General features: G+C 37.5%; 1 protein-coding gene across 4 annotated transcripts in view; it reads right to left on the bottom strand.

Annotated features, from left to right (window-relative positions):
• The window catches only part of LOC148081721 (protein phosphatase 3 catalytic subunit alpha), a 48,227-nt gene that overhangs the window by 15,380 nt on the left and 11,426 nt on the right, over window positions 1–21,421 (bottom strand). For all 4 annotated transcript variants that reach the window (XM_087788703.1, XM_087788706.1, XM_087788704.1 and 1 more), the window contains exons 2-8: window positions 12,644–12,844; window positions 9,860–9,984; window positions 8,180–8,291; window positions 7,805–7,950; window positions 6,338–6,477; window positions 4,583–4,660; window positions 1,499–1,593 (exon numbers count right to left, since the gene is read on the bottom strand). In XM_087788703.1, the coding sequence (XP_087644829.1) occupies window positions 1,499–1,593; window positions 4,583–4,660; window positions 6,338–6,477; window positions 7,805–7,950; window positions 8,180–8,291; window positions 9,860–9,984; window positions 12,644–12,844 (897 nt within the window). The remainder of the gene's footprint in view (window positions 1–1,498; window positions 1,594–4,582; window positions 4,661–6,337; window positions 6,478–7,804; window positions 7,951–8,179; window positions 8,292–9,859; window positions 9,985–12,643; window positions 12,845–21,421) is intronic.

Genomic DNA, 21,421 nt, shown 5'->3' with positions numbered 1-21,421 from the left:
TATCTCCATAGTTCTACCAGATATCTTGATACGAAAAACAATGTAAACTGTTTATTTACTATTATTAAAGTAATATATTTGAACTCACCGTTATTAATAAACATCATCATAAACTCGCAAATACATGAAGTAGTCATTTTAGTCAGTATACTGTATGAATATTACACTAAAACTAGTTGAAAGTGAAACAATATTTCCAGTGTTCCACAACTGCAGTGAATAAAAAGGACTATAGACAGTACAAGTAACAAGCAGGTACGTCCGATTCCGATTGCCATTGGCTGGCTCCAGCTGTCAATCAACCGCTGAAACGCCGGGTGCGACGGCTTCAGTTCACGAGCCGGACGAGCGGGAATATCGAGCCAAATAGTTTTGGGATATTAATATCCTGATTAGAGATAACAATAGAAATATAAATGAAATAATAGTGAAAAGGTTACATTTGTTTTTATTAAACATTTGAATACAGTATTTATTTTATGGAATTATGATTTTTTTCTTTACACATGACTTTGATGTACTAGTTCTATTAATTCAGAAACACATTTTCTTAATTAAAATCCTATTAAAGTCATTGTCCGCTGGCGCTTTTATACCGTTTTATAATGAATTTAATGATTTAATTCATTTTAATCATTTTAAGTTTAAACACTTTTAAATTTTATGTTTAATTTTATATTTTGATGAAACTGGTATACTTCCATACACAGACCAGCGTGTTAAGAGACGACATTTGCCTTCATTTCCATAGTATTGACTGAAGTAGTTTTGAGGGAAACTGACTCAAAAGCATGGATTTTTGTTTCCCAAACAATCGCACAGGAAGCAGTGACAGTTTTCATGGCATTGACTTTAAACTAGTTTAACAATTTTAGATCAATTTGATCAAGAATGAGTGAATAATATTGCAATATTTTGTCACAAATGAGGACATTAAACATCACAAAAGACACTTTGATCAGTATCTGTTGAGCTCGTTCTGCTCGAGTCTCTCAACTTTTATCTCATTTCATCGGCTGTGATTTAATAAAAAATCCTTCAAGTAAAACAGAGACTGTTTTCTCTCTCTCTTTCTCGCTCCCTCGGCTGAGCGATGTTTTTATGCTTTCAATGCACCACCACAAATCCCACTGATGGCATTTTACTCCTCGCTGCCACATTTCCACTTCCTGTGGTCGGACCCCTCCCTCCGAGCCGCCGCTGAAGCCAGAAGAGTGCTGACTCAGGGAGCCTCATGGCAAAGATCCACGCTGCAGCGCGGCGCCACCAGCAGCCCGGTCACGTGACCCGCATTAGGTCCAGATCACTTCACCGCCCCAAATATTCCCGAAGCCGATGTTTGGATTTACGAAAAGGAATCCAAACCGAACCTTTACAGCCGAAATCATTTCTCATTACGCAGCATCCCGTTCGTACGGAACTCCTCGGCGACAACATTTAACCCTTCATGTGACGCTTCTGATGTGAAGCTTAGAAGAGACGACGGCGAAACACTCACCTTTGTTGTTGTACACGTCCAGGTAGTTTGGAGCAGAGAAGATGGTGATGAGTGACGGGAAGCCAGTCGTCTGACTCTTTCTGTACATACGGTACCTGAACAATAGAACGATGGAATATGAGACAAAAAAAAAAATCATCTGTTCAATTTATCATTAACTATTAAGAAAGAATATATACACAGTATAACATTTTTATTTGTTCAGGCTTTTTCTTGATTTTCTGGAACTCCTGTGTTGTTCTCAGTATTATCTTGATCTTTAAAATATATATTTTATTGAGTATTGTTTTGATTGTTTAAGCGCTTTGTGACCCTGGTCTGGAAAAGCGCTATATAAATATAAATTACTTACTTACATCTGTATAAAAAGAGAATGATGGAAAAAAAAGTCAAAATAACAAACCTAAAAAATAAGAAAACATATATATACTGTAATAAAATAATAAATCAATAAAAAAACATTAAAATTGATTTGTAAATTATGTTTTTTTTTTCAGTTTCCACACACGCCCGCATTAACTTAAAATGAAAATTATACTATAAAACTGGCCATTTAGAAATGTTTAAAATCACTATAAATCAATACTATTACGAGTTCTACCCTACATATATTGTCCTGAAGATCTTAGTTTGAATATCTTTTTTCTCATAGTACTTTTATATGATATTGTTTAATACAATCTAAACACAATTAAATATTACAAAATTTACTTATTGTCGGTCTTAATGTCATTTCTTTATCATGCATTTTTGTATGTTTATTTTCCTAAAAAATCTTTGTTAGAATATGTTTTTTCTCCTCTTTTCTGCCTTTTATTTGTCCTTTTAATTGTTTTTTGTTTCATACTCTTTGTATGTTTTTTTCATAAAATAATAATAAATTAAACTAATACAATTGTGGCATAAGAACAGTTTTGATGCATTTTATTTGAAATAAAAAAATATATGAAATGGCATTGTTTTTAAAATCTTAAAATAAAATGAATTAGAATGAAAAAAGTATATTCCATCAAATTAAAACCTAGGCTTATTTTACAATAAAATGTTATTTATTTATTTATTGTAAAACTTTCCCATCATATACAATTCTTTATTTGTTCCCTCATTCTTTTGGCTCGACTCCTGGCCCCTGAGGAAAAATAATTGCACCAGCCTAATCAAGATATATATATATATTTATTATATACTCTTTTACTTAAAAAATATTTTCATGAAAATAAAAACGTGTTTAAAGCTCAAATCAAGAAACAATGAGGCTCCAGGTGATGTCATGTTTTGGTAACACTCTCCCAAATGTAATTCTCTCCCAGGAACGATTAGTCTAACAGGTGTTTGTTCTGGGGCGGCCCCCCCCCGGGGAGCGAGGGTCTTCTGTGTGATATGGATTCCCTATCTTTGTACGGTTGACATCCTTTTCTGCTGCATCATCACTTCGGCAACAACAATAACACACTCTCCGGGTCTGAGCTGAGCCAGAAGCGCCCCTCGTGACCGTTGCACAAAGGAGCGCGTGAGGGTAAACAACAGCGAGGTGAAGCCGACCGGAGAGGAGCCAGATGTCACGTCAATCTATCTCGATTTAAATCACACCTGACACAGATGGAGATGAAAGACATGAGCTCAGACTCGGAGAGAGAAACGACAGTGAAGCAACATTAAAGAAATCCTCGACGAACATAAACGTTTTCGACTCGTCTGATTGGCCGAGCACCTTCACGGCGGCCATTAGGAGCAGAGGCATCAATAAGTTATTGTTCGAGTCGTCTTTAAATATTGATTCTTTTCGCGGAGCTCCACCAGAAAATCACTGAGAGCACAACATGGAGTCCATCATCTCTTGTATTGGTTTGAGAGAATCAGCAGCAGCAAAAAATCCACTTTGACATTTTGAGACGTCGGTCGAAGAAGAACTGCTTCAGTCCGACAGTCAATAACAGACGTGTCGCCTCAAACCTTTTTGAGTAAAGTTTATTGGATTTACTTTCTTTACATAATCATCTGTAGACTATAAGGCCGATTTTTTTTGGTTTATAAATAATTTTTTTACAAACTTTGATATTCCAAGAATTTTAAATTCATATGTTGTTATATTAAATATAAGAATGATGGTATAATAAAGCCAGAAAATATTATTTAAAAAATATATCAAACTTTATGTGTAAAAGAAAAATATTAATTTTGAAAATATTTAAATTTAACTATTAAGAAGAAAAAAAAATACATATTCAACTTTTCAATATAGTAATTATTTATGATAATAACTTTTCAATATAGTAATTATTTATGATAATAAAACAACAATATTAAAAAATTATTAAAGATTTCCAGACATCATTATTTTATTTATTACTATTTAACTATTTCATTTTCACTACCAAAAAGTTTTTAAACTTAAGCGCTTAATATTTAACGTTGAATGATCCTTTGATTTTGTTGACAATATTATGTATCAATGCATTTAAATAACCCGTTTTTTTTTTAATTTATTTTTTCAAAATGTATTTAGTTATATTGAAGCAAAAATCAGAAATAATATTAATGTTATTTATAATTATTTTTATATTTCATTATATACATTTACAGATTCCCTAGATATTTACAACTCATACCCAACATTTTAATATTAAAATGTTTGCCTATTATTTGTCATTTTTTCTCCTCATTATTTAAATGATAGACCTTTAAATCTAGTTTATACACAGTAAAGAATTAGATAATACTTCTTATCTTTGTAATCACGCACAGCTCGTGGGACCCATTGAGCAAAACTTGACATTCATAAAAAAAAAGATCAATACGTCCAATCGATGCTCATGTGACTAATGTTTTTGTTCTTCATTCAACATTGTTTTAGGGTTGCTAGGTTACCTAGCGGTGTCTAAAGCAAGAAGAAGCCAAATGTGACCATCATGAGACTCTTTCTGAAGATCTTTGTCCGTTTATATGTAATATAGAAAAAAGTATCTTCTTATGAGAGTCGTATTGAAACCGCCCTCACCACAAGTCCCAGCATATAATGTGTCCCCTATAGGAGTTTAATTCCCCGCCCACGCTCGGCCCCGGAGAACGTTGTGGAAAACTCACCCGGCATCCTGCGCCTCATGAGCTCGAATGATGGATAATAAATTATTGTGTTGTAGAAAGTCACAGACTGCCGGGTAGCTGCAAAACACCAGCAGGACAGAACACAAGTCAAAAAAACTGTTTTTGTCATCGACACACACGACTCACACTTTACCTCATACGAACCTGATCACGACAATCCTGTTACACACATGTTACACACATGTGTCAAAATCAATCATGCCGGGGGCCAAATTGTTTAGCATTCTAGGGGCCGCGATACGTATTAAGATACAGTGACAACGATACGTTATATTGTAATATATTGTGATACTGTAGTAACAAGTATATTTGTGTAGTTTTGTCGAGTACTTGACTCTGGTGTTGTGATACTATAGTAAAAAGTATATATGTGTAGTATTGTCGAGTACTTGACTCTGGTGTTGTGATACTGTAGTAACAAGTATATATGTGTAGTATTGTCGAGTACTTGACTCTGGTGTTGTGATACTGTAGTAACAAGTATATATGTGTAGTATTGTCGAGTACTTGACTCTGGTGTTGTGATACTGTAGTAAAAAGTATATATGTGTGGTATTGTCGAGTACTTGACTCTGGTGTTGTGATAGTGTAGTAACAAGTATATATGTGTAGTATTGTTGAGTACTGGACTCTGGTGTTGTGATACTGTAGTAACAAGTATATATGTGTAGTATTGTCGAGTACTTGACTCTGTTGTTGTGATACTGTAGTAACAAGTATACAAGTGTAGTATTGTCGGGTACTTGACTCTGGTGTTGTGATACTGTAGTAACAAGTATATATGTGTAGTATTGTCGAGTACTTGACTCTGTTGTTGTGATACTGTAGTAACAAGTATATAAGTGTAGTATTGTCGAGTACTTGACTCTGGTGTTGTTATAGTGTAGTAACAAGTATATATGTGTATTATTGTCGAGTACTTGACTCTGGTGTTGTGATACTGTAGTAACAAGTATATATGTGTAGTATTGTCGAGTACTTGACTCTGTTGTTGTGATACTGTAGTAACAAGTATATAAGTGTAGTATTGTCGAGTACTTGACTCTGGTGTTGTTATAGTGTAGTAACAAGTATATATGTGTATTATTGTCGAGTACTTGACTCTGGTGTTGTGATACTGTAGTAACAAGTATATATGTGTAGTATTGTCGAGTACTTGACTCTGGTGTTGCAGAATTTACAGACCACATGACTCTTGACGAAGTCGTAACTGCTTTCGTTTGTTTTAAAAAACCAAAATATGTCCAAACGTCAGCTTTGAAAGATGTCACTGTATCCTCTCGTCCTCAGTCATCATCAGAATTTACAGACCACATGACTCTTGACGAAGTCGTAACTGCTTCCGTTTGTGTTCAAACCAAAATAGGTCCAAACGTCAGCTTTAAAAGATGTCACTGTATCCTCTCGTCCCCAGTCATCGCTGGATTGTATTGTCCGTTTAGCTGTAAAGACGTAATAACTGCTGCCACCTAGTGGCTGGAAATATACATAATCTTTTCTTTTTTTTTGGAAAACCTATATCTATACAGTGCTAACAACCAACTGTAAAGTGTCTTGAGATAACTTTGTTATGATAAGACACTTAAAATAAAATTGAATTGAATTGAATTGAAACAGATGATCAGGTTTGACACATGTAAAGAAAACTGTGATACTCACGATGAGTCAGTAAAAAGCGATTGAATCATGTGACCAGTCGGCTCAGTTCAGTCTCTGGGGTTCAGGCGCTCTCACCTATAGAAGTAGGAGCATCCTCGCACCGTGTTGTGGGTGAAATGTTCTTGAGTCTTCTCGTTCCCAAAGTCCTCCAGGGGGTCGGACCACAACAGGTCGCACATGGGCCCGTATGCAGGAGGCTCTTTGAATCGGTCTAGCTGTGGAGGAGACGCAGGACACATCATGACCCCCCAGAAATAACTGCTGCACCAGAGGTCGTTGTTTTCTAAGCATTCTTTTTAGGAATAATTCAATTCAATGATTTATATAATGGAAGGCCCAATTAGAAGTAAAAATAATGAGTTCATAATTTAATTTAAAAAAGTCAAATATCAAAGAAGGAAGGGCTGAATTAAGAATTGTATATGATTGGAAAGTTTTAAGATAATTAAATAAATAACAAGATTAGGTTTTAATTTAATTGCATATACTTTTATTATAATTCATTTTATTTTAAAATGAATGCTTTTTACATATAAATGATATTATACGATTGATATTCCATACAATTTGAACAAGTGACATATTTATATTGAGTTCAAATGGCTACAAATGAAACAAATAACACATTTTGAAACTTAATTTTCAATAAGAATATCATTTATTACTATTTATTTTTCCAAATATTCAAATAAAAATAAAAACAACCAAATATACATATAATATACTATATACAAATGAATTAATTAAATCATTCAATAAAATACATATTGAACCTTTCAAAATCGATATTACTTAAATACATTATTCAAAAACAATAATTAATTAATTAATAAAAAACAACCTTTTTATAAAAATATTAAAAGTTTTAAGATTAAAATGGTGAAATTCAAACATTAAACAACTGTTGACTGTGATATAATTTTTTACACATAGAGTTTGGTATTCCACACTAAAGTGACATATTTATATTGAGTTTAATTAGAATATCATTGATTGTTTTATTTTCTAAATATTCAATTAAATTATAATTATTTGAATAAATGAGTCCCAAAAAAATGAATTGCTTGAGAAAAACTTAATTACAATAAATATATTCAAAGTTTCAACATTTAAAAAGTTAAATTCAAACATTAAATATCAGATGATATACTTCAAAATGGTTCTCTCTTCTTCTAGTGTTAGTTAAACTGTACGGAACACTTGAAATTCAACTCGTTCAAGTCCAACACAAGGTGTAACTATGACTTCTACTAAAATATAAATGAAACATGTAAATGGATCTGAGCTTAAACAGCGTGTTGGGAAGTGAACACTATCAGACAAACTCTCGACCAGCTGCTTTCAAAACAACAGAGAAATGTAACTTATTGAAGAAAGAATTCACAAAACATAGGTACGTTCACACACACACACACACACACCAGCTGGCATGGACGCACAAACCCAGAGCAACAATAAACAGTCGCTGATGAGATATGAAAGGCGTAAACAAGCTCCTGCTGTTCTAAAACTGTGCTATTGGGATGAAAAGGCAGCACATACTTTCCTGATGTCGTCCAGGTTTGTGATTTCTGGAGACAGTCCACCGTGCACACACAGGAACTGCTGGTTCATGAGCGCCGCCAGGGGAAGGCAGTCGAAGGCGTCCATGCATGCGTCATACACCCGCTCCGAATACTTAATTCTACCTGCGATTGAAACGACAGACGCCAAATCAAACACGGGCGGACGCCAGAGAAAACCCACACACACACACACACACACACACACACACATCGAAGCAAGAAAATAATTTCTTCGAGTGTGTTTCTTTCCAGAGCGGCGCTGAGCGGCCGTGACATGTGAAAACACCGGGGTGTTTCCACCCGGCCGCCGTCACAAAGAATAACACCACGAGGAACACAAGGCTGCACTTACATTCCTGCTTAAAGGTGAAATACTCTGTTAAATGTCTACATTCGTGGTTTCCACGCAGCAGGAACAGCGTTTTAGGGTAAAGGATCTTTAAGGCCCACAGGTAGAGGACACACTGGAAAACAGGACAGCAGGAGGAGAACGTTAGTGTACATGGGAACGTCTGCTTCTCATCAAACATTCATGCCTTCACGCTGAGAAACAGCAGACGTGCTACATATTCATCGACAAAAACATCAAACTGCACCTTCGGATTTCACTTTTTTTTAACTTTTGAAGACGGATGTCACTCACTGTCTTGTCATCCTCCTCTGACGTTCTTTTAGATTCCTCGTGTTTTTCTCTGTAGTGCTATCCTGATCCTTGAAGTCACTTTCGCTTATTCTGTATTTACACTTGATTTATTTAGTCATGAAACTCACTTTCTGTTTATTCATTTAAAGAAGGCCACACAGTGATGCTCTTTAAAGACGTGAACAAAAACAGCAAAATAGATCGTTTGGTATTTAGATGCAAACGTACTGTTTTGACAGCTTTGCAAATGTATAGTTTGTGATGTTGTATACTCGAAGTTTCAATCCATCCATCTATCCAATGTTATCTTATCTTATCTCAATCACTGGCCTCTTTATAACTCACCAACATGGACAGTCATCTTCATTTTGACTCATCTAGTGGGCCACATAAACTGACTTAAGTGTGACACACATGATATAGACTTGCTGGGGTGTCAAACTGGTCCAGAAATGTGATGAGCCGGTGCAGGTTTTTGTTCCAACCAGTCAAGCACACACACACGCGTTAACGAATCAGGTGACGCCTTACACGAGCAACAACTGACTGACAGTTAATTGATTACTGTCTTCAGACGCCTGATTGGTTCAACTAAATGTGCTTGGACCGGTTGGATCCAAAACCTGCACCGTCTCTGCCCTTTTCTGGACCAGTTTGACACCTGTGATATAGAGCGTTGGTTACAGAAATAATTAAATATTTGTAAAATGTCCATTCATTATATGGTTTTAAAGGTGTTTTATTTTAGACCTAACGTTCTCTGGCGTAAAATCATCTTGTGCCTCTGGACATTTCAAGGTTCTCGTCCTGGTCACAAGATAAATAATGATTTCTTTAAAGAGCTTCTTAGCAAAGAGGAAGAACTGATGAGGGAATAGAACTATTAACATGTCTCACCCTAAAGGTGTGGAAATACTACCTATACTTCCCCCGATCTACAGCAACTGTCCCCAATGGTATGTGTCCGTGAGGCTCTAGTTACAGATTATTACCGTCTGAAAGCTGTTTTGTTTTGGAAAAAAAAAAAGGGTTCTCTGGATTAATATTGATTTTATGACTCTTGGTCCGGGAACATCATGGCCACATTAAATCGCTCTGTGGTGCAACTAAGGTTGGGGATCTAGAGGACCACAACTAGACATGAACAATCGTTGGTCGGCAAAGCTCATCTGCTAAACAGATCCAGGACCTCCAGCTAAAAATAAATGCTTACCAAGATTCTCATTTCCTGCTCTGATTGCAAAACTGAAGGAGAAACGTGAATCATGGCTACAAACAAAGCTGTGACAAATCTAAAACAAAACTTTAACAGGAATTCAAATCGTCTTCCGTGGAACAGACCGTGAAACGTTCTCACACTTCTCATGCTCGAACGTGGCGTGGACTCACCTCGATACTGAAGTAGCCTCGGTCGACGTAGTCTCCCAGGAACAGGTAGCGCGTCGAAGCGGGAGATCCTCCCACTTCGAACAGCTTCATCAGGTCAAAGAACTGACCGTGGATGTCGCCGCACACTGGAACACACACACAAACGTACACACTATTATTATATCGAACACAAACATTAGAGTGGGGGACGGTGGGGGTCAAGCTCAGTCGCACGAGGGGCCAAAATATGAAGTCGTGAGCCGAACAACATGTACGTTTACCAAACAGGAAGTAGGAGAATTTGCTATTTTCATTTTTTGAGGCCGAATTTATCCTAATTATCTCGATATTTCTTCTCCTTCACCAAAAATATCACGATATTATCAAAGATCTGATCTTTGACTTTGCGTCAATAGTCAGACGGGAATTAAACTCCTATAGGGGACACATTCAAGTAGAAGAACTCACATTTCTCCGATCCTTAAAACTCTGCACTGGCTGCCAGTTTCTTTCAGGATCAACTTTAAAATTCTGGTTCTTACTTTCAGATCTATTCATGGTCAGACCTTCCATCAGTGATCTGATCCAGACTTACACCCCAGCTCGGGCTCTGAGGTCTGTGGATCAGAATCTACTGATGGTTCCTCGCACATGGTTCAGAACCAGAGGAGAGAAATCTTTTCAGGCTGTTGCTCCTAAGCTTTGGAACGATCTTCCTCTCTCTTTGCGCTTGATTGATCTACTGACTCCTTTAAGAAACATCTTAAGACGTTTCTATTTGTTCAGGCTTTTCCTTGATTTTCTGGAACTCCTGTTGTGTTATCAGTTTTATCTTGATCTTTAAAATATATACTTTATTGAATATTGTTTTGATTGTTTAAGCGCTTTGTGACCCTGGTCTGGAAAAGCGCTATATAAATAAAAATTACTTACTTACTTACTTACTTACATTATATGCTGGGACATGTGGTTAGGGCGGTTTCAATACCACTCTTATAAGAAGATACTTTTTTCTATATTACATATAAACGGACAAAGATCTTCAGAAAGAGTCAAATACATTTTTTGGGAACTGGTTTCAGACAAACATTTCTTTATGTTGAACTTCTGATACTTGGATAAAACTCTCACGATGGTCAAATTTGGCTTCTTCTTGCTTTAGACACCGCTAGCTAACCTAGCAACCCTAAAACAATGTTGAATGAAGAACGAAAACATTAGTCACATGAGCGTCGATTAAACGTATCGATTGTTGACACTTGGCTTGTGTGACCGTAGAGCGGCGGCTTTGGTGTCGGCGAACCTTGGTGAATATAGAGCTCACTCAACAACTAGGACGAGTGGCAACAGATGTAGCCGAGGCTGACCCGACGTTCCCCAGGAGTTCCTCAATTAACAAAGCGGGGTCTGCAGAGTTCCCCTTTCCCTGAACACATTATAATGGAAGGATCTGGAGAAGTTCCAGGCTGGGAGAACTTGTGCGTTTTTTCCACATATTTATTTTCCTTTCGCTTTTAAAGTAAAACGTCTAATCTCAGTGATTCTGGAATGAATCTTGTGTCCTGAGGAGGCCGGGGTCCGGGCGACTTCTCCACCATCACTATTTGGGAATCATCAACGTGCACGCCCGCCCTGACTTCTAACCACAAATCAATTTATGGATCGCAAAACTCAATCCGGGGATGACCTGGCTCTCCATTGAGTCCCCCGAGGAACATAAGAGGTCAGAGGTCAAGGCTTGTATGCTAACAAGAACCAGAGACAGATTAAAAAACCAAAATGAATGAAAAAACAATCGATTGGTGTATTCTTGTTGATATTTTCTCACTAATAAATGATAATTTACATAATAATAATAAACCAAGTAAAGAAGATGAGAATCTATACTAATTTATTATTAAATACATTTGTAACATTTATCTAGTGTGGTACAAAAGCACAATTACAGTCAAATATAGAAAACAAATGGTGAAATAAAACAATTTAAATTAAGAATAAGGCAAATTTTAAAACAAATAAATACAATTTTGTTTTCTATTCACTTAAGTGTCAAGTCAATAAGATGTTGTCAAAGATACACAATCTAATGATGTCTGGTTCTGATGTAATTACGATTCGATACGGAATGAATCGCTGTCATGGCGACGCACTAAAATACATTGACACAACCACACAGCCGCTGTTGAGTGACCAAGCATGTCACCTCTGATCAGGGATCAACCCTCAATCTCAGAAATACTTAGCCACCAAGTGGGTAGGGGTCAGGGGGCGAGGCTACGAGCGGAGGAAGCATGCACACACACGACAACACTCACTTTAAACACCAGTCAGTTATTGTTACAATCATATATTTTTATTATTTTACTAATATTATCATTGATATTTATTTTATTTTACATATAACACAGTCAGCTATGAACTTGTTATGCTTGAAACAATCTTTTTATTAAAATAAATAATAATGCTTGAGTTCATTGAATATTATTTTTACATTATATTATTGTTATTGTTATTATTTATTATTCTTTTCCAAATTGTGAGGCAAACTTATTTTTATTATCCTTGAAAAACATGTTTCAAACAAAATAAATGACTCATACTTCCAAACATCTGACAGATTTAATTGAGACAAGATCAACTAAAATGTACTCAAAGTTGAAGTTACTTTTTTTAACGGGCAGATCTTTTAAGATATTTATTTATTAAAACACTGCAAAATTAAATGCTATTTCGAAATAAATGTATTATTTGATGAACTATCAAAGTAGACCTACTGTATTAAACATCGACCACCTCCTCGCTCACCTGTGACCGGGGCCTCAATGTCCAGCAGGTTCTTCTCGGCGCGCAGGATGGCCCCCCCCTCGCCGATGAGCCTCAGCGCCACCGACTCTTCTACTCGCCCCTCCTTGGTCAGGTGCGCCTTCAGGACGTCCACCTTCGGCTTCCCATCGCTGTCGAACACCTCTTTAGCTGTCAGGCGATGAGATGGAGGGAAGGGGACAGCTGTGGAGGGGTGGGGAGAGAACAGATTGAGCACTTCAGAATAAAAGCCTTGAAAGTTGGGAATCCCAGCAGGAGGTCCCGGCGCTCCAACGGGGTTCATCCGATCACCGATCTGAATCATCAGAGGATCCCACTGAGCGCCGACGCCTCTGATTGACGGAACAAGCGTCTATATTTGCACGGCTGTCACTCAAAAGGCTCACCTGCAGCGAGGCATCTTGGGAATCGACTAAACAAACAATCCCGGCTCGGATGAGTGAGAACAGGAGACGACATGAAAGTTAAATAAACCTTTAATGATGAATGAGTTGAGACCACGGAACTAACCCAAATAAATCATTGACAGTTGTAGCATCGAGTGTACGAGGATGACAGGATGACGAAGCCTTCGACCTCAACCTTCGACCTCAACCTTCGACACAAGAGACGTTTGCTGGTGTTGAAGTGAATCAAACTTAAACTGATCAAATGTTTGACAATCAATCAATCTCCTGTCAAAGAGCTTCTTTACTGCAAAAACCCAAATCTGGTTTCAGGGAAAACTCTTAGCTACGACTTAATACAAGTCACCTGACAGGTTGTATTTTAAGATATTGATTCTTGTTATCTTAGGGTCAGAGTGACCCGAAGGCTATAAAACAAACATGTTTGTGGTATCCCTATGTGTTGTCTCTGGGTCAAGGTGAACGACACAAGGGATACCACAAACACAATCAGGTCACCTTGACCCAGGGATAAAACAAGGGTTTGAAGACAAAAATAAGATCTGAATTACTTGTAAAAAGTAAAGTTAATGCAAAGAAATAGGGTAAGAAAAACATACATGTTTATTTTATTGTATCAAGATATTTTTGTTCTTTTCAGAAACTTTAATTGGCAGGATTTTAGCTGAATTGTAAAGTGACAAACACAGAGAAAATTATGTTCAATTAAGTCTCAAAGAATAAAAAGAAAATGATGCTATCGGACACTTCCTGATGGTAAATATCGTTTTGTATTAGCAAGAATCTCGCGAGACACGTCACAATAAGGGACCGGTGTCAAAAATCAGTTCTTTTGTGGATCTTTCAAAAGAAAAAAACAGAATATGTCCACCAGATTCTCATTTCACATCAGCCTTAAAAGCAGCTGGAGTCGACTGTATCCTCTCGTCCCCGGTTATCGGTAGAATATCTTGGGATTTCAATGTTCCTTTAACTGCGGGGGGATGCAGTAGCTGCTGCCATCTAGCGGCCAGAAGTTTGATTTCAACACAAAAAGAAAGAAACTCTGTGAATATTTGTAAATAAATGAAATGGATACAGTGCTGTTAAACATTAATACTGTATATATATATTGGTAAATATATATTTTCTTCAGCCAACATTTGTTACACCTATAGAGACAGTTTTTACTCAAAATAAGACATCATTTAATGAACAATGCAATTTAATTTTTAATGTTAGTTATGTTTAATCCGTGACGCTCATCCGTCCAGATACATCCATCCACGCTCATTCCTCTGGGGAACGTTGGTTTCCATTCGTCAACCTCATTAGCGACGATCCATCGCGGTGAACGTGCGCCCGCAGGACCCGAGACCGAGACGCGTGTATTAATTACCTCGATCGGACATTAATGGATTCTAATCTTTTAGGCTCAAATCAGTGACTTGAAAGAAGCGTGACTACAGCCCCGGAGCGTCCATGAGCCGGCGGCCTCAGATCGCCTTTGATTAAGTCGCGGCGCGAGCCGGTGAACTCGAGTCGCCGCTCTCTCCGATTGTCCGTTATCATCCGCGGCGCAGAGATATTAGAAGTGGTTGCCATGGAAACAGCACCGCCGACTCTTTCATCCATCAAACATCAGCGTAGATGTTACATCAGGGCGGTTGTTAGTTTTGAAACCAGCATCGCTGCCCAGTGTGTGTGTGTGTGTGTGTTTGTCTGTGGGTTAGCTGCCTACTGCCGTCGAACCAGAGCCAGATGAGGGTGTGCAGAGAACGAGAGAGAGAGAGAGAGAGAGAAAACGAGTTCAGGGAGACGGAGGACGGTGAAATAGGTGAACTGGAGAAGGAATGAGATTAAGGAGTAGGTGGCTGAGTTATTGGAAGTCAAATAGGTGGGATGGACATGCAGAGGTGAGAGTAACCAGAGGGAATATTGTACCAGAGAGTCGGAGCATTGGCGGATGAGAGAGAGTGGGACGAGTGTGGGAGGGAAGGAGTCAATATTTCAGGGGGGAAGCATCTGAACAATGAGTGAAACTAATGCAAACAAGTGCTAGTGAGCGGCACCGGGGCAGGCCTGTAGTCTGACGAGTGAACAAATGAACATTGGTAGGTCTAGAGAGGTTATCTGCAGAAAATAAATACGCTACATACACATAAATATGGTCATATTAATATAATAAGAATAATCAGCAGTTTCTGTACCAAAGCAAATCTAATTTTTATTTAGGAATCATGGAGTCGTGGAGGCGGACAAGGAGGCTTTTTGCAGCCGTCGCTCGGTCTATGCAGGTTTACCAGGTTTGTACCGAAAAAAATGGTCTTTATTTTCATTATGATATTAATTTTTCATATTCCGCTATAAAGGTGAAAAGCCAATACAATGTCCAGAGCGTGCGCAGTGGGAAAGTGTTTCAGCAGGGACCCATTTCACCGCTGCACACCGACAACAGTCTGCACAGGCAGGTTTGGAGCGTGGAATGGCTGCGAGCGCTCAAAGAGAAGCGATAGTTGTTGCCAAAGATGAACTTGTACCTAAAACAGGAGCCACGTCCATGGTGTGGAAGTTATTCAGTTTTAAAAGTTTGGCCGTAGACCAAAAAAAACGATCTTTTGCAAATGCTGTCGAGCAAAAGTACTAGTCGGCGTGTATATGCAAGTCATTTGCTATAGCACCTTAGCCTAAAACATGTTTTGGAGTACCAGGAGTTTTTAGAGTACTAGGAGTACAACCTCTCGGTCCCCTTTCGTTTGTTTCCGCGCTTCGGTGCCGACGATGATCAGAGAAAAATATCACTTATAACGCTCAGTTTGGCGGGCATCGGTTTCCCGGAAACTGTTTATCATAAGTTGACGAAACCGTCACTTTATCTTTTTATATGTTAGTCTCAGATGATCCATGTAAGCCTTACTTTCATCTAGTTCGTTTTTGGTTTTCTTGCAATAATGATGTTGACGCAAGTCTTTATTTTAATTGTCAACAGAATAATCTTTTTGCTTTGTGTGCTATGAAAATAAGCCCAAACCCATTTTCTGTTTTCACAACACTAGTTATTTCAGGCTGTTGATGTTTACCTCCATTCTCAGCGAAAATGAGTTTTGTTGACTAAGCTGAAAATGTATTTTAGGTGGTGTGCAGTGGTGTTCCAGTTAATTGTATTTAATTGACTTATTATTAGTCTTTTAAATGTTGTGCGGACAGAGGGTAATATTACAAGAAACAACCAGCTACATATTCAAAAAGTATTGTTTATAAAGTACATGGTTGTACCAAACAAGCAATAACAATGACATACCGTGACAGATACTAGACTAACACTTGAAGAGTCAGATATATGAACAAGATTTAAACTAAAGATATTACTGAAAAAAGATACCAATATTAGAATCTGCTCTTAAACTTATCTATGTTGCACACATGTGTAGCCATTACAAACCTGCCTCAAGCTTAACTGAATGAGCATTTTAGGAAATAAATATTATTTATTTTGTCTCACAACCATCAGTATTGATTAAACTAATTCACACATCCAGTTAAAAGTATGTTCAACTGTAATCAAACAATGTTAAACTACAGTCAAACAATCTGCAACTGTTACCAAACAATTTCCAACTGTTACCAAACAATTTTCAACTATAATCAAACAAATTTCAACTGAAATCAAACAATTTTCATCTATAATCCAACAATTTTCAACTGAAATCAAACAAATTTCAACTGAAATCAAACAATTTTCATCTATAATCCAACAATTTTCAACTGAACTCAAACAATTTTCAACTATAATCTAACAATTTTCAAATGCAATCAAACCATTATTAAGTAGAAAATAAAACAATTTTCAAATATAATAAAACAATTATTAAGTAGAAAATAAAACAGTTTTCACATATAATCAAACAATTTTTGACTGGTCAGAAAGGTTATAATGAATTTAAGATCCTTATTCACGTTTCTGATTCACTAAACAGATAATTCACCTGAAACTTGAGTTTATATCATTTGTTTCTTGGGTTGCAATGTTGCATCAATATGTCTTTATATTTGACCATGTATGTGTGATATCACCAACGTCATACGTTCATTTATTAAGGTCATGTTGTCTTCTGCTCTTATACATCCAATATCAAAAATATTCGAAAGTGAATCCTAATCACATCAACAAATACTTTTCATAGTTGAAGAATATATTTATAAATGGTTGTGAACGACACATCGTCAGATGAGACACGACAACGATGGAGTGAGGAAAAAGAGGAGCGTGTTCTCGGCAGGTGAGGGTCTGAACTCGCTGCAGGTAAATATCACGATGACAGCCGAGTGTAAAAGGTCGACATCTCAGTGAAACCTGACGGAGAGAAGACTGTTTCCAGCCCACCTCGTCCTCCTCCTCCTCCTCGTCTTCCCTCCCGTGACGAAGGCGTGAAACAGGATTATGTTTCATTAAAGGAGGAGCAGTAATCAGCTTTACACTTCACAAAGAGGAGAGTGAAGGATGAATGAGAGTTTTCTCTGTGAACGCTGCTCTCATCACCGCAGCATCCCTTCCTCGCGGTCCACACGACCGACTGGATTCCAGCGACATCTGTTCCGAAGACACGCGACGCTGCCTCGGAGGCTCCTGAGGACACGGGTGTGTATCCTCAGCAGACCTCCTCACCTCCTCACCTCCACGCCCGAGGACCTTTGAGCGCTCCTGGTTAATGTGTTCACGTGTCAGGCGCCCAGAGAGACCGTGTTCCAAATGTATCGATGGTGCCGAGAACAAAGAGTGCAGGCGATCTAGTCGGAAAGAAAATATAGTCTAAACTGGATTATTGTACGTTTGGGATTATAGTTTCAAGTCCTACACGGCAAAGGTGTTTGTTTCTTACTTTGGGTTTTAAAAAAATAGTTTATTTGAATTAATAATGGGCTGCGGTCACCTGACAAATCCAGAAAAGGATCTTATTTTGAATTAAAGTGACAGAAATCAAGCATGAATTTCTTATTTATCGATTTAAATCTGTTCATAGGAAAAGAAAAGAAGGAATTCCGGTTATCTTGACCTTTAAAGTATATATTTTATTGAGTATTGTTTTGATTGTTTAAGCTCTTCGTGACCCTGGTCTGGAAAAGCGCTATATAAATACAAATTAATTACTTACTTACTTACTTATAGGGAAAAAAAAGTTAAACTAAATTGTCTTTATGTTATCAAATGCTGGTCGACATTTAAACGCTTTGTTCAAATATTCAGAAAGAAAGATATTCTAAATTGAAATATTGCACATTTAGGATTATAGTTTCAAGTGTTTATGCCTTATTTGAAAGAAGGATGCACGGTTGAAAGTGAATGATATATATAAACTGTTGTCTATGGTTTAAAACGATAGATGAGATAAACAAAAAAAAGTACAAACCTTTATTTGTCCCAGTATCTGCAGCACAGAATTATTTACACAAATCATACATAAAAACGAGCATGTATCGCACACGTTGAAAACAGATGCGTATGAAATAAATATCTGTATAATTTGAAGGTTACGATTGTTTAAAAACACAACATTTTACTTAAAGTGATGTACTGGATGAGGTGAGATGGCAATAAATATAAAAAAAACATGTACGTATCTATCCTAGAACCTGAACTGAATAGAGACAAATCACAGCTTCTCAAAACAGTTGGTTTTGTTTTCGTCAACGAAGATTCTGGCACCAGTGACTCGAATAAAACTTTAGCTAACGTTAGCGAGACTCAAGTTCAAGATACTAAGAATACTCACTAGTGATGTACCGTCAGGACAAGGGTGTATTTGAAGTATTGTCGAGTAATTGACTCTGGTCGTAAAAATACGTCCACTGTATCCTCTCGTCCTCAGTCATGTCTAAGATGTTGCAGGATTCATTTGTTCCTTTATCCGCGGAGGACGTATTGACTGAATAAATGACAGAAGCTTAATAGCAAGACAAACATAAACAAATGCCCTGAGTATTTGTATTGTACATTACAATCTAATTATATGATTTTAAAAACACTTCCATTAAACTGTGAATTGTGAAAGTAGGTCTGATAAAAAAAGGGATTTGAAAGTATTTTTTTTCAATTAAAAATAAAACAATACAGTATATTGTATTATATTGTGTGTATATATATATATATATATATATATATATATATATATATATATATATATATATATATATATATGGATAGAGTATTGGGAGGAAAATAAATGTTGCGATACAGTCTAACTAGGTGTGTAAGAAGTTATCGCCATAACGATATATCGCATTCTTTTTCCCCCTGATACTGCATCGATATTCAATGGCAATACATCACTATTTTAAAGAAAAAAAAAAGTGAAACTTTTTTTTCTTTGACATTTTAATTCATGGTTTATATTTCAAAAGAGTTTAAATAATAATTCTTTTTTTTTTTTTAAATCTACTATTAACGCTCAAATATTTAGCAATGACTGAATTAGAAAGGATACACTAGGCTCCTACAGTACCTCAATATATGTCAATATATCTTAAAATATCTCAATATATCGTATCATCACACATGTATCGTGATACGTATCGTAACGCCCAATTCTTGCCAATACACACTCCTAATTCTAACCCCCTTTTACTTACTATTTAGGCCTATTATTTGCTTGAAATGTCAGACTAAATATTAAGTTTATTTTAAAAAAAACAACGTTTTTGTTGTTCTTGTCATAGTTTCTCTGAATGTCACCGTGTGTGAATAATAAATAAATGAAATCAATTGTCTCGATGGAGAATCTTCTGGAGATGCCCACACGAATATCGGGAGTGGGAGGAGAGTTTCCTGGAGAGGGGGTGTGAGGGGGTGCGAGGGGTGTGAGGGGGTGTGAGGGGACAGGTGGGGCAGCAGTGGGGAGGCTCAGACGGAAACCTCAACCTGCTCCTCAAGCCAGGGTGGGTGTGGAATAACAAGAGCAGAGAAGTCCTGAGTCAGCAAAGCAACGTCTGCATCTCATCTCTACATCCAAGACACCTCTAACTCCTCTCCCCCCCGCCCCCCCAGGAGCCGCTTGGATAAGAGGTAGCCTGCTATTACGCAATCCCTCCGCCTCACCCGTTCCTCCCCCCCACTGCTCCCCTGGGCTAAAAGTGACTGCAGAGTAAATCATCCCGCTCTGCCGCCAGCTGACCTCCATAATGCCGAGGAAGCACTTTGAAAATTCACTGGCTGGGAAACTCGGAGAGGAACGCCATCTGTGCCAGTTTAAGTGACAGCCGGGAGATTAGAGGCGGGTGGACCCGGAGTCACTGGCAAAGTTCAGGTCCGCGTCGGGCCGGACCGGACCGTGTCCACGTACACGGGGATAGGGTTTTGTATCGACAAGATACGTATCATGATACAGAGTCAACGCTAAGATATATTGTGATACTGTAGTAACAAGGATATATGTGTAGTATTGACGAGTACTTGACTCTGGTGTTGTTATAGTGTAGTAACAAGTATATATGTGTAGTATTGTCGAGTACTTGACTCTGGTGTTGTGATACTGTAGTAACAAGTATATATGTGTAGTATTGTCGAGTACTTGACTCTGGTATTGTGATAGTGAAGTAACAAGTATATATGTGTAGTATTGTCGAGTACTTGACTCTGGTTTTGTGATACTGTAGTAACAAGGATATATTTATAGTATTGTCGAGTACTTGACTCTGGTGCTGTGATAGTGTAGTAACAAGGATATATGTGTAGTATTGACGAGTACTTGACTCTGGTGTTGTGATACTGTAGTAACAAGGATATATGTATAGTATTGTCGAGTACTTGACTCTTGTGCTGTGATAGTGTAGTAACAAGGATATATGTGTAGTATTGACGAGTTCTTGACTCTGGTGTTGTTATAGTGTAGTAACAAGGATATATGTGTAGTATTGACGAGTACTTGACTCTGGTGTTGTGATACTGTAGTAACAAGTATACATGTGTAGTATTGTCCAGTACTTGACTCTGGTATTGTGATAGTGCAGTAACAAGTATAAATGTGTAGTATTGTCGAGTACTTGACTCTGGTGTTGCGATAAAGTAGTAACAAGTATATATGTGTAGTATTGTCGAGTACTTGACTCTGGTGCTGTGATGGTGTAGTAACAAGGATATATGTGTAGTATTGACGAGTACTTGACTCTGGTGTTGTGATACTGTAGTAACAAGGATATATGTGTAGTATTGTCGAGTACTTGACTCTGGTGTTGCAGAATTTACAGACCACATGACTTTTGACAAAGTCATAACTGCTTTCATTTGTTTTCAAACCAAAATATGTCCAAAGATCAGCTTTAAAAGCTGCTGGAGTCCCTGTATCCTCTCGTCCTCAGTCATCACTTCAGCTGCTGGACT

The sequence above is a fragment of the Callionymus lyra genome, chromosome 4, assembly GCF_982586985.1.
Source record: "Callionymus lyra chromosome 4, fCalLyr1.hap1.1, whole genome shotgun sequence".
Classification (NCBI taxonomy): Eukaryota; Metazoa; Chordata; class Actinopteri; order Syngnathiformes; family Callionymidae; genus Callionymus; species Callionymus lyra.
Note: the sequence above shows the minus strand (reverse complement) of the source record. Positions and strands in the feature narration are given on the sequence as shown.